At 37.4% G+C, this 14,653-nt stretch overlaps 1 protein-coding gene across 2 annotated transcripts; it reads left to right on the top strand.

Annotated features, from left to right (window-relative positions):
• Nucleotides 1-1,220: 1,220 nt before the first annotated feature.
• LOC110609529 (probable protein S-acyltransferase 14) lies at nucleotides 1,221-14,068 on the top strand. Of its 2 annotated transcripts, XM_021749153.2 has the most exons (8): nucleotides 1,238-1,361; nucleotides 1,457-1,663; nucleotides 10,503-10,749; nucleotides 10,839-10,930; nucleotides 12,260-12,383; nucleotides 12,472-12,557; nucleotides 12,664-12,729; nucleotides 13,692-14,068. In XM_021749153.2, exons 2-8 carry the CDS (start codon nucleotides 1,475-1,477, stop codon nucleotides 13,818-13,820), a joined length of 933 nt encoding a protein of 310 aa, XP_021604845.1. In that variant the 5' UTR covers nucleotides 1,238-1,361; nucleotides 1,457-1,474; the 3' UTR covers nucleotides 13,821-14,068. The 2 variants fall into 2 exon arrangements, with proteins under 2 accessions (XP_021604844.1, XP_021604845.1); XM_021749152.2 differs by having other exon boundaries at nucleotides 1,221-1,663.
• Nucleotides 14,069-14,653: the final 585 nt, after the last annotated feature.

Below are 14,653 nucleotides of genomic sequence, written 5' to 3' on the forward strand. Positions count from 1 at the left end.
TCAAGCAAGGACTGTTATGCTGCCTAAAATAGTGAACTCCATAAGCGCCATAGAGTTAAAGACGTTTCTCATGTAGAGGGCCTGTCACATTTAAGGCTATCTTAAATCCTCAACTACTTGCAATAACTCCACAGATGGAAGGTGCAGAGGATGTAATGCCAACAACCAAGAGAGAGAGAAATGGGGTTTTGCATGTGAAGTTAATAAATGAGACAACAAAGGCTGGGAGTGTGATCCTTGCCTTGCAGTGAAACAGTGGTCCTCTTTGTCAATTTTTGCCAGCGGAGTCTTAGCCGCTGACCTGTGTAAAAGTATCATCTATTTTTGTATTCTATGGGATATTGGGATCACGTGCAGTTGCTGCTACTGCTCGCACCAAGCTTGTCCTTCTTGCATGGGTAAGAACCAGAGAGAAAGAAGAGAGAAGATACCCAGATGAGGATAAGTCCTGACAAATCCGTCGCCACCAGCACCGAGCTTGGATGGATGGAAATCGGAAACAGGAAAAAAAGTGCTCGCTGCATCTAATCATGATGATCATGTCCTGTTTTTATCTGGTTACAAGCTTTTTGCCAGGCTTTTATTCAATTGAAAATCCATATATTTTTGCTACAAGAACATCTCAATGTATGAGGAATTGAAGCTCTTTTGGATTTCAATAAACTACAATGATGATTCAGGATCAGCTTGAAAATCGTCACATTTGATAGACAACCAATTCATAAAATATGAAAAATTTAAAGGCTCAAATATGTAAATTTTTCTTCAAAGATTTTGACTCCTGACCTAACAATTTTCCTAATTGACACATATTTATCTTAAATAATTTTTTTATTGGAGCCAATATGATCCGGATTGGCTTTCCTGTTACTCTATATTAATCCATTTCATTTGTCATTTCAAGTTCAATTACGAGTGAGCTTTCTTTCTTTTCTCCTTTTTGAAAGTGACGGTCAGAAAACTACAATTTAATATGAATTTAATTCTATTAATTTTTAATACCTTTTATTTTTAAAATAATATCATCAACATCAATATAATATTAGCATTTAAAAAAAAAATCAGTTTTTGGGAGCGGTCTCCCATTTCCGCAGGAGTGGATCTTTCACAGGATGGGCTACACGAACCAAAGTTAGGAGAGTTAGGGCCTTAGATTTAATTTTACAATTGAGCCTAAAGCCTAGGCCCTAAACCACAAACTCTTCCCTTGCATCCTCTTTTTAACTTTTTAATATTTTCCTTTGAACTTTTAAAATTTTAATCAGAAAAAATAAAATGGAGCAGAGCCAGGACATAGAATTCCAGTCTTCTTTCCCTGGAATTTCAAAGTCTTCAAATCAAATTTCATTGCTGACCCTTCTGTTAGCTCCAATCGTTTTATTGTAGCCCATCTATTAGTTCCATAGATTGATCGCAAAAGTACAATTTTTTGTTTAATTTTGACAAAATTATGCAGAAATCTGGAGGTGGAGTAATGGCATGGAACGTGTTCAGGTTCTGCACTGCTCTGCGTGCCCTTGGCTCTATTATGATTGTATTGGTCATTGGCATAATTGGGCTTACGTATTATGTCGTTGTTATAGCCGATTATGGTCCAGCTCTCTTTCATGGTGGCCTCGATTCGCTTGTTTCTTTCGTTGTCTTGCTTTTGTTCCATTCTTTGGTAAGTTCCATTACCGTTTCACTTTTATTTATTAAAAAGGAAAAAAAGATCCTTGAAGTGCCTATTTCTTCAATACTGATGAATTGCATGATGGGTTGCTTTATCTAGTTTAAGGAAAGCGTCAGGAGGGGTTAATACCAAAAGTAGAATTGTTGTTTCTGGACCTGGTTTAGCTGGTTTTAGCTTTGAAACTGGATGTTATCGAAATTATGCTATACGATGTTGTTCTTGGGCTTGACTTGGATTCAACTACCTTTTGATGGACGGATTTTAGCTAAATTCTGCTATAAGCTGCTGTGAGAGAAGTGGCCTTCTTATTGAGAATCATAAAAAAAGTATCTGTATTGTCGTTCCACTTATTTTACATTGCAAGAATCAATATGGAGTGTTTGATCCTTTTGGATCCTTTTCAGACTCAAGCAATTATTGTACATGTTTGATACTACTAAACTGTATCCAACTGTCAAAGAAAGACTTTTAGCTTTGAAACTTCATTCATTCCTTTTTGTATGGTTAAGGAATGTGGTGAATGCACCTTAGAAATATACTTTTTTCATGGTTAGAAGAATGATATCATTAGTCGAATTTTGAAAGAATTTATGGCACATCTTATATGGAATTTTGTAGTTCAATATTCAATTATGACCTAAAAATTCACGTTAGCGGAAATGGTATATAGATACAAGAAATATATATTTATTAGTATGTCCTTTCCATGTCATACTTTACATTTTCTGACAATTATAATTAGTCTATAGCTGGCTAACTCGCGGTTGTCGAAGCCGATCAAAAATAATCTTTCTGGTTATCAACAATTTTACAACTGTAGATAGTGGTGAAAGGATCGAATCCACAAGGAATTGAGAACTTACCTATTTTGCTTATTAAGACCAAGATAATTAACTGAAAAAGAAATAAACTGAAATGAGATAAACTGAAAGCAAATAAACTGAAAGTAAAATGAGGGGGGTTTGAGATTGATTTAATTGATCTAATTCTGAAAGCAATAAAAGAAGCAAATAGTAAAAAAAATAAAGAGAAATCAAATATGAGAAAGATCTAGTTGAAGAGTTGGATTCACTTCAGTTTTTGGGATTGATCATTGACACTTAGTTTCCCTTGATAGATTCAATAGATTAGTTATGGAGATGGAAGACGCTTCTCACCACCATGTCTCTCCTTAATCATAAACCAAATAGGGAACGTCCTCTAATTAATTACTAATCAACAAGTTGCCAAGGAACGTCCTTGGGCCTAAGGCATCAAAACAACTGTTAATTGCATGAAGAGATAGAGAGATCCAATCCTAGCTACCCAAACGCATGGAGATGTTGCTAGATCATACAATTTCCTTAGTTTTTACATCAAGTGTTCTTGTGTTTGAACAATCCAAGCAATTACGGACTCAAAATTATTCAAACTAACAATATATTACCTTGCAATCAAGAATCAAGTGGCCACATTGATCATAATAACAAAGCAATAATGGAATCAAGCATGAAATTGTATAAATATTGAATAACCAAAAGATAAATAACTTATGTTCAGATCTCACAATCCATAAAACAACCAAAGTTTCAACCAATCTTCAACTAGAATAAAAGGTTTCAGCCACTCATGGCTGAAACAAAAACCAAAAAATAAAGAAAGGAAGAAGAAGAGATGGTATCACTTGCAATCCCGTAGGTGTGTCCAAGGGGGTCTAGAAAAAGCTGTGGGGAGGCTCCTTATGTGTCTTTTTATAGTTGAAAGTGTTGCCCTAGGTCCTTACATGCTGCCCTTGCTGCCCAAGAGGTGCTTGCTGCCCAAGTTGTGTATGAAAAGGAAAGAATCACGTTGCAAGCTCTTCAGAAGGCAAGAGGCGTGCGCGGATGGATGTGCAGAAGGGAAAGTGAATCTGTCCAGTCTTTCCTTTTTAGGTGGAGCCTTCGTTTGAATTTTGAATGTTGAATGCAGATGAGACAAGTGCGTCTTCATGAAATCTTGCTGCCTAAATAGGAAGATATGCCTGCTGCAGTGTGTGCACATCTTTGAACAAGGAAAAAAGGATCTGCGATTTGAATTTCAAATAATCTTCTGACTGAGCTTTCCTTGTTTGCTTTTGCTTCTGCACTTTCCTTATTTGAAAACTTTTCTTTTCTGCAAACTTTCCTTATTTGAAAACTTTCCTTTTTGGCACTTTTCATATTTGACACTTTTTGGCAGTTTTAAGAGCATTTTCTCCAGATTGTCTCTTTACACCTAATATCTGCAAAACATAATTAAAACCACAAAATTAGGCAGAAATGGTGTAAATAAACAGCAAGAATATCATGATAAAATGGGCTAAAATATGCTTTATCAAATACCCCCACACCTAGCCTTTTGCTTGTCCTCAAGCAAATAAACACAGTCAAACAAGCTTTCTTTGCTACTTGATCCTTATTTCCATTTAAGCTCTTACTCAAGACACTTATTTTGAATCATTGCAGTGAAGAATATATGCATGAAGATTACTCACCTTCTTTCCTTGTTTCCCTTTACTTACCATGGCTAGGATTTGTTTTACTCAAGAGAGAGATTATACATGCACATGTTCTGTTCAGTTAAGACTCTTTCTAGCTTTCAGAGTGATTTGCCCTTACCTTGAAGTACTTTATTCAGCCTTTTGCACATTAATCTTGCTTGAAAAAGTCACCAACCTTTTGACGTGAAGGTACATATTTGTGATACCCACCCCCAGTTACTCAGTTGGTCACCTGTCCAAGTGGCTACTAGCTCTGTTCATAGTCTTTCAACCATTGGAACAGTTTTCAATTTGTGCTCATGAAGTCTAGGCCATTGCCGAATTTCTTATATCAATGCATTGAGCAAATCAACACCAATTGCTAAAACAAGTCATATTGAGTTCATTCACACAACTTTCAATTCATTCTCTCTAATGAGTGTCATCAATATATTTTTCACCATGGTAAGCTTAAAGATTCAATTCAAAAGGTAATTCTCAAACATGAATATAGCTCACTGCAATTGATTCAACATAAGTTTAAAGAGTCATCACATCAATGGGGTCATGGAAAGAAAAGCTCATCCAACATAGTTCATCAGTTTGAGTAGAGCAGATCAAAAAGAAGAAGATTGTGGTTGTGTGTGTTATTGAAAGCATAAATGAAAACAAACTGAAAGAAAACTAAGTAAAAAAAAATCGCATGAACTGAAAGGAAAAGAAAGAAAAATTTCGCAAATCTGAAAGGGAAATAAAAATTTTTCGCAAACTGAAAGGAATGTAAAATCGCAAGACTGAAAGGAGAAGAAGAAGAAGAAGAAGAAAATATTCAGAGATATGCACCCCCACACCTAAATCATGCATTGTCCTCAATGTGTAAGAAAAATAAAAGAGCAAAGGAAACTGAGTACTCCCCTGGGTGTGGTGTGCATGGTGCGATCCACTTAAGCAGAATGAGTGGGATGGTGTAGTGGAATTTCTTCCACTACTTGCATTGTGAACCCTTCATAGTATGGTTTCAGATATGGTTCCTCCCAAACATCATGTTTTGCATTCTTTTTTATTTTGTCTTTTGTGTGCTTGGGCCTATCAAAGGGGAAGTTGCTTTCTACACATTCAGGAGGTTGCCACATTGAGAGCTTCTGTTTGGGCAGACAAGATTCTGCCTTATCTGGTGGCTTGGGCAGAAAGTGTTCCTCATGCCCCTTTGCTTTGGGTGATTGGAAGTCAATTTGTTCCTTGTGTGCATGGGCTATTTGCGTTGGCTGTTTGGCTGAACTGGATTCTCCCTTTTCCTTCTGCGCATGGACTGTCTGAAAGGGGTGAATTGCAGGACTTACCTGAAGTGGGAGCTGAAGAGGCGCGCCTGAACTGCTTTCTGTTTGCGCAAGACTGATCTGCGCACCAAGCTGAAAGGGTGCAGTCTGCTTCTGTTCTTCCTGCGGTTGTTTGCAGCTCACCTGTTGGATGTTGCAGACTGTTTCCTTTGATTCTGGCTCTTTCTGGCTCTCTATCTTTACCTGGTTAGTCTCCTTGGGAATTTGCTTAACAGCATCTAGCAGAGATATGTTGATTTCCACTTTTCTGAAGGTCTCAAGGATTTCATTTTCTTCTTTTTCTTTCTGTGTTCTTTCAAATCTTTTTGGAAAAGGAGGTGGAATCTGAAAACATACCTGGTGGTCAGCTTTCTGCGCAGGAGTGGTGTCAGATGGATTTCGGCCAGCTGGCTCAGGGAGATGGTGTGCAGGAATGGTTTCAGTTTGCGCAGGCTCTTGTGCAACTTGCTTCTCTTCCTCATATCTGGCATCTTGAAGCTCTTTTCCACTTCTCAAAGTAATGGCACTCACATTCTGTCTAGGATTAATTTCAGTTTGAGAAGGGAGCTTACCTTGGGATTCAGACTTGCTCATGGATGCGGTCAGCTGTCCTAGGTGCTGTTGGATGCTTTGCATAGAACTCACCATTGTCTCCATCATCTTTTCAAGGTGCTGGTTGGGATTTGGAGGTGCTGGTTGGGCTTGATTCCTTTGATAGTTCTGATAGTTCTGGTTGTTGTTGGCCCTTCCATAGCTGAAATTGGGATGGTCTCTCCAACCTGGGTTGTAAGTGTTAGAATATGGATCATGTCTTACCTGGCTGTTGTATCCTCCAATGGCATTCACTTGCTGGTTGTCTTCTTGAAGTGTAGGACATTGATCAGTTGGATGTCCTACATATGCACAGATCCCACATGGGCGAGGTGGCTGGGATGCTTGAACCTGTTGAACTAGTCCTATGGCAAAATCTTTCATAAAAGATGTCAGTTCAGAAAGCTGAGAAGAAATAGGAGGTGAACTTACCTCATTGACTCCTCTTTGCAGTTGCTTTTCTTCTCCATATTGCCTAGATGAGGCTGCAAGTGATGAAATCAACTTTCTGATTGCTTGAGGTGAGTTGTCTTCAATTGAACCTCCACATGCTACATCAATGAATTTCCTTTCGGATGGTAGCAAACCTCCATAGAAGAATTCTATGAGTGATTTTTCTGAAATGTCATGTTGAGGACAGCTTGTGCACAATCTATTAAATCTTTCCCAATAATCATACAAATCTTCAGTTTCTTTTTGCTTAATGCCACTAATCTCTCTTCTTATGCTTATGACTTTAGAAGTTGGGAAATATTTATTCAGAAAAGCTCTTACCATTCCATCCCAAGAAGTGATTGATTCAGGTGGTAAGTAAAATAACCAATCTTTAGCATAATCATCAAGTGAGAATGGGAATGCTCTCAGTTTAACATGCTCTTCAGTTATGCCTTGCGGCCTCATGGATGAACATACAATGTGAAATTCTTTCAAGTGCTTATGTGGATTTTCATTCTCCAAACCTCTAAATTTAGGTAGTAGATGTATCAAACCTGTTTTGAGCTCAAAAGGGGCTGTCAAAGGTGGGTAAGTGATGCACCATAGTGCTTGATCATCCACAGGGGCTGCCAACTCTTTCAGTGTTCTTTCTCTTGGTATTGGTGCTCTCATGGCTGGATTTTCTGGTTCAATATCAGCATATACAGCAGGTCCAGCTGGTCTTTGAATAGGGGCAGCAGGTTGCACATGAAATTCGGCCATCTCAGCGACTGTTTGGGCAATTTCTACAGCTGTGTTTGCAAGGGCTGGTTCTGCAGATTCTGGTGCGGCAGATTCTGGTGTGGCAGATTTTGGTACAGCAAATTCTGGTTCAGCAGTGTGTGTTTCAGTAGGCTGTGATTTTTGGACAGCAGCAGGGAATGCAGGCTGTGCTGTTTTTGCAGCTAGCGTTGCTGGTTCTGTTTGGAAAGCAACTTCTGATTTTGTTGAGGTAATTTCAGTGTGTGCTGTCTCCTGGACAGCAGCTAATGCTTGTTCCGTAATTTCTGCAGATGCTGTTTTTTGGACAGCAACAAATTCACCAGGTGATGTTTGAGCAGCAGCAGCTTCGGCAGTGACTTGCTAGACAGCAGGTGCTGTTTGGACAGCAGCAGGGGATGCAGAAGGTGGACGGCAATTGCTGTCTCTGTTTTCAGCAGCTTGGACAGCAACAAATTCTGGACGTTTGACAGTAGGTGCTGTAGAATTTTCTTCAGCAAAAGTGTGTTGTGCAGCAGTGTTTATGGCTACCTTTTGGACAGCAGCTGGTTCTGTTTCTCAGAACAGCAAGTTTGACAGCGGATTCAGCTTTGATTTCAGCAGCAGGTGGACAAAATTGTTCTGTTTCTTAGACAGCAGTCTTGACAGTAGGTGCAGAAGGTGATTGTTCAGCAGCATTGTTGAGGGTGGCTTTGGGGCTTGGTTCCTCGGATTGACTTGCTTCCCAAGTCGCTTGATTGTTCGCTCAATTTCTGGATCGTAAGGTAGAGTTTCCTTGCGTTCAGATCTGGTCATGAAAGAAAAACAAATTAGTTAAATCAATTCTCTGGCAACGGCGCCAATTTTTGACTCACGGTTGTCGAAGCCGGTCAAAAATAACCTTTTCAGTTATCAACAATTTTACAACTGCAGATAGTGGTAAAAGGATCGAATCCACAGGGAATTGATACTTACCTATTTTTCTTATCAAGACCAAGAAAATAACTGAAATAAAAATAAACTGAAAAAGAAGTAAATTGAAACGAGATAAACTGAAAGCAAATAAACTGAAAGTAAAATGGGGAGGGTTTGAGATTGATTTAATTGATCTAATTCTGAAAGCAATAAAAGAAGCAAATAGTAAAAAAAATAAAGAGAAATCAAATATGAGAAAGATCTAGTTGAAGAGGTGGATCCACTTCAGTTGTTGGGATTGATCATTGACACTTAGTTTCCCTTGATAGATTCAATAGATTAGTTATGAAGATGGAAGACGCTTCTCACCACCATGTCTCTCCTTAATCATAAACCAATTAGGGAACGTCCTCTAATTAATTACTAATCAACAAGTTGCCAAGGAACGTCCTTGGGCCTAAGGCATCAAAACAACTGTTAATTGCATGAAGAGATAGAGAGATCCAATCCTAGCTACCCAAACGCATGAAGATGTTGCTAGATCATACAATTTCCTTAGTTTTTACACCAAGTGTTCTTGTGTTTGAACAATCCATGCAATTACGGACTCAAAATTATTCAAACTAACAATATATAACCTTGCAATCAAGAATCAAGTGGCCACATTGATCATAATAACAAAGCAATAATGGAATCAAGCATGAAATTGTATAAATATTGAATAACCAAAAGATAAATAACTTATGTTCAGATCTCACAATCCATAAAACAACCAAAGTTTCAACCAATCTTCAACTAGAATAAAAGGTTTCAGCCACTCATAGCTGAAACAAAAACCAAAAAATAAAGAAAGGAAGAAGAAGAGATGGTATCACTTGCAATCCCGTAGGTGTGTCCAAGGGGGTCTAGAAAAAGCTGTGGGGAGGCTCCTTATGTGTCTTTTTATAGTTGAAAGTGTTGCCCTAGGTCCTTACATGCTGCCCTTGCTGCCCAAGAGGTGCTTGCTGCCCAAGTTGTGTTTGAAAAGGAAAGAATCGTGTTGCAAGCTCTTCAGAAGGCAAGAGGCGTGCGCGGATGCTCTGCAGAGGGAAGTTGGCGCGCGCGGATGGATGTGCAGAAGGGAAAGTGAATCTATCCAGTCTTTCCTTTTTAGGTGGAGCCTTCGTTTGAATTTTGAATGCTGAATACAGAAGAGGCAAGTGCGTCTTCATGAAATCTTGCTGCCTAAATAGGAAGATATGCCTGCTGCAGTGTGTGCACATCTTTGAATAAGGAAAGAAAGATCTGCGATTTGAATTTCAAATAATCTTCTGACTGAGCTTTCCTTGTTTGCTTTTGCTTCTGCACTTTCCTTATTTTAAAACTTTCCTTTTCTGAAAACTTTCCTTATTTGAAAACTTTCCTTTTTTGGCACTTTCCATATTTGACACTTTTTGGCAGTTTTAAGAGCATTTTCTCCAGATTGTCTCTTTACCCCTAATATCTGCAAAACACGATTAAAACCACAAAATTAGGCAGAAATGGTGTAAATAAACAGCAAGAATATTATGATAAAATGGGCTAAAATATGCTCTATCACTGGCTATCTAAGTCTCAATTTCAAACTGAAATATGCTAATATTATGGATCATGCCATTTATGTTGTGCAAAATAGTTGTAGCTCACTTAGCTCTTGTTTCTTGTCAACTATACAAAGAATTTGCATAGACTTGATTTTTTCAAGATACTGTATGGTGGAATTAGCTTTATTATTCAACATCTTTCTTTTGTGTTCATAAAATATTTCAATCCTCAAGAATGTCATAAATCATCATGTCTGACATATCATGAAATTTTATGGTATTTTTCATAGTAATTTGTATGTGATTGGTTGGACAATTTGGGGAAAAAAATTGTTTGTATGGGACTTGACAGGTTTTTAAGTATCTTAAGTTTAACAAAATGAATAACAAACAAAAAGACATCCCAGTGCACAAGGGTTCTCACTTCTCACTTTGCAAGTATCTTGAGAGGATCATCAATCATATGCAACCTTTCCTTACTCTTTTCTACTTGTTGAACTTGTGAACTTTTGGTTACAAATGGCTAACCTTATTACTATGCCAAGGCTCATCCATTTACCCATATTAGCTGTTAACTGATGTGACAAATTACCAGATATATGCTGTCTTCCATCTGTGCATAATGAATGTATTCCATAAGTTGGTTGATATGTGTAATTGATATCCTACAAAAGTTGGATGACATAAGGGAAGGTATTTGGAGAACATGACAGCACTCATAACAGAAATAATAGTGCTTGCGATAAAAAAATAAATCTATCATGATGAACTTCAGTTAGTTGATTTCCATTATGTAGTTGGTGATGCTATTGTGGAGCTACTTTACTACTGTTCTAACGGATCCGGGTGGTGTCCCACCAAACTGGAGGCCATCAATCGATGAGGAGAGGGGTGATGCAGATCCATTGATTGGATCGGAGCACAGCGGTTCAAACGTACGTTTAAACCAGCCATCTGTACTTAGTGACCCAGCTAACGAAGGAATGCGATTCTGTCGAAAGTGCAACCAGTTTAAACCTCCTCGATGTCACCATTGTTCTGTTTGTAAGTTCTCTATGTTGAAATTTTTCGAAGGAAGCCTATTGATATATGCTGTCTAATTAAATGCCGCTTAATTTCTTAATTTCTTCCAGGTGGGAGATGTATATTGAAAATGGACCATCATTGTGTTTGGGTTGTCAATTGTGTTGGGGCATTGAACTACAAGTATTTCCTTCTTTTCTTGGTATGATAATTAGGATTTGAAACTTGACTATGTTAATCCCTATGCTAGAATGGCGTGGATATTAATGATTTTGAACTAGATGGAGGTTATGTTGCTTGTCTGAGGTTCATGCTCAAAATAAACTTTCCATAAGAAAATTATGTTTCAATCTCAAATTAGTTGGTCTGAGCTACATGGATTATTTCTCTCATCTAACTGGAATTTAACTTTCTGCATGCTTGTCCTGAACATTGTTCAAATCTTTGTAACAAGGTTTGTGTTGGTGAGGCAGGTGAGCCCCTAAACTTGGTCAGCAACAAAGTTTCTTTTGACAGTTTATGGTTGGTAATTTTCAGAATATCATTTTTCTAGAAGGAAAAATGCAGAAATTATTTTTCTCTGGAAGTACAATGGTAGCACTGAGTAGGTACTTGAGTGAAAGTGATGTTCAACCTTTTACATTAGGAAACAGAGTCATGCTAGCCACCTATGAGCTGTTAGGCCCATAAAAAGAATAGCAAACAAAATTGCATCTATTTTCTTCATTGAAAAGTGAATTACAAATGTAATGTTAGGAATCGCAAATGGATATGCTGAATACCTTTCGGCTACATGGACAAATTCTCTCCTATAGACCAAGCTTTTGGTTCATAATGTCATATGCATAAATATGCTCTATCCAATAAATTAGGCGAGTAGCCTGCTTAGAGGGAAAAATTCTCTGGACCCCATGTTGGAAAAATATTGAACAGATTCATTGCATGTAGACATGCTTATTTCATCCAAGTTATTGGCTAGTTCTCCCCCACTATCCCCCAAAAGTAACCCGGCTTCCCATTTTCTTCTTTTGATTAAGACAAAAAACAACGTTGCTCGGTATTTGGACATGCATATCATGTAACCACACACAAATCTCCCCTACACATATTTGTGAAAGGCTCAAGGAGCAAAGGGGGTTTGGTGCCTAGGCGCAAGGCGCAGGCACATGGGGATTAAAAGATATGTAAAATGTTAATGATTATTCATTATTCCTCTTTTTTTTTTCTTCCTCTTCGTCTTTTTTCTTCTTTTTTTTTCTCTTTTTTCCTCCTCACTGCAGCTGCTGTCTTGAAAATGAAAGATCTAGGGCAAAATATTTGAAACCCTAGAGAAATGGCGCCTGGTATGGTGCAGGCGCGCCTGGGCTACAGCGCCCGCCTGGGGTGTTGCAAGGCGCTAGCCCTGGCGCCTGGTGCGCCTTGTGCCTTAGAGGCGTGCCTTCCACAACACTGCCCCTACAGACTTATTTTTGGATTGAAACTAACTGCTAATTTATATTTATGGAATTCTTCTGTTTGTTTTCTTTTGCAGGTGTACACATTTCTTGAGACAACTCTTGTTACTTTATCATTATTGCGGCTGTTTGTAGCATTTTTTACAGAAGGTGAAATATCTGGAACGCCAGGAACTCTTGTAGCCACATTTATTACATTTGGTGAGTTAGATAGAAACTCTTGCATAATGTTACATTTTCAATTTGCTTTCGTATCCTTATTGCTATTGTTATTGTCCACCTATTTCAGTATTGAACTTGTCATTTGCATTGAGTGTTTTGGGCTTCCTGATTGTGCACATTTCCTTGGTTCTAGCCAATACAACCACCATTGAGGTGATGCGCCTTCTGCTATATATGGTTACCTTTCTTTCCCACAAATTAGCAAAGGCTTTGAGATAGTAGCTCATGTAAAAGTATTTCTTTCTCAATTGTTTCGCAGGCATATGAGAAGAAAACGGATCCTAAATGGCGATATGATCTTGGATGGAAGAAAAACTTTGAACAGGTTACATTTGCTGTTTTGCTGGATGTTTGTTTTCGTGTATTCATGCTCTTGCTTCTTTATAAATACATACAGGTTTCATATTTCAGCTTTTAACAATTTTCATTGGATAATGATGGTTGATACTGCACATATTCTGGTAGAAAAAATCACATATAGTTACTCTCTTGATTTGAACTTACATGAAGTAATTCCTCATCTACAAAGCTCATATGTTACTGTAGTTAATGTTTGGAACCTAATTGTTTTAGACCTCTAATTTTTTTTTACAAATTTCTTTGGCATAATTGAGTCTGGTCAAAATTATAAATTGATCTGGTACTTTGTGTGTTGGTTCTTGTTGAAGCCCCCATACATGCAGTTAACCTTTCTCTTAATTTGGATTCTTCTCCTTTTATTGTTGCTAACACAAATTTAGTCAAAATGATTATGCTAGGACGATCAATTAATTGGAAACTGGAGTGACTATATTTTAGCTTGACCACAATGAAGGGACTATATAAGAAAGCAAGGGGGGTTGACATAGGGGAAAAGAAAAATGATTCAGTGGATCTATATTTTTCAGAAACATAGTCCCATACCAATGAAATTAAGAAAACAATCCATATAGTTCCAATCGCAACTAACTTGAGATTAGATCTTAGTGGGGTTGAGCTAAGTTGGTACATATTTCTGAGTATTAAGAACCATTGATGAGTGATATCAGAATATATATATTTGGAGAGAGCACTAATAGGTGTACTTTTGGGAATGATTTTAACAACCTCATCTTTTAAAATGTTCAGCTATTGGTTTTGTTGGAGTGAATATTACTTGAAGAGCAAGTGTGTGTTATTTTTCTTCCCTTCACCAGAAAACCTGGTTCTGTTCTGGATCATGTTTGAAAACTCACCCTACATACATATAAAAAATATGTTATGGTATCCATGCAAAATACAATGTTGATCATGGTGGTTCTATATTAGGTGTTGGGGACGGACAAGAGATATTGGCCCATCCCTGCTTATTCAGAAAATGATTTGAAACGCATGCCAGTGCTTCGCGGTTTTGAATATCAGACAAGACCAGATTCAGATGAGTTCCAGCAGCTCTAAATGCATCGGCAACACAGAGTGTTATATTGTCATTCCCTTTCATTACCTTGTTAAGGCTTAGGCATCGTGGAAGAAGTGGCTCTCAGTGTCCATATCCTTTGTATGCCCTTTATTATTGGATTACTATCTATGCATGCCTGAAAGATTAGAATTTTTTACGTACGACTGGATTATGCTCAAAGGTAAAACTATACAACTCTGTACATAAAATGTCTTTGTGCTTGCAATGTATCCAACTATATTCCACATTTGTACTCTGTGATGGCTGTTCTTCCCCCCCCCCCCCCCCCCCCCCCCCACCCACCCTCGGACCAAATATTTGATGAGCATCTTTCTTAATCAATTGTCTCATATTCCTCTTTATTTGTTCTATATGTTCGCAAAAGTTCAGCAACCTAAACGGGAAACATTGATCTATATGTAAAGCGTCTTTAGGTAACAACTCAACACACTTTTTCTTTATGATGCAAAAATTACAAATTAGTTTCAAAAAATTTATTAATTGATTATTTAATTTTAAAAAATATCTATGAGATTTTAAAAATTTTATTAATTAATTTATGATAATTTTAACCAATCAAGAGTTAGAGTAACATCAGTAAAGATAGATTAATTAATAGGTTTTATTAAAATTTTTAAATGTTTTAATATATTTTTTAAAAAATTGAGAGAGCTAATAAAAAATTTTGAAAATGATTTAATGCACAATTTAAAATTAAAGTATTAATTAATTAATTTTTTCAATTCATATGGATTAAATAGTAATTCTTATTTTTATAATTTAAAAAAATTTAAAAATTTAAAAGAGAGGGTTGTGAGTAATGGCAAATGTA

The sequence above is a fragment of the Manihot esculenta genome, chromosome 2 (assembly GCF_001659605.2).
Source record: "Manihot esculenta cultivar AM560-2 chromosome 2, M.esculenta_v8, whole genome shotgun sequence".
NCBI classification, from domain to species: domain Eukaryota; kingdom Viridiplantae; phylum Streptophyta; class Magnoliopsida; order Malpighiales; family Euphorbiaceae; genus Manihot; species Manihot esculenta.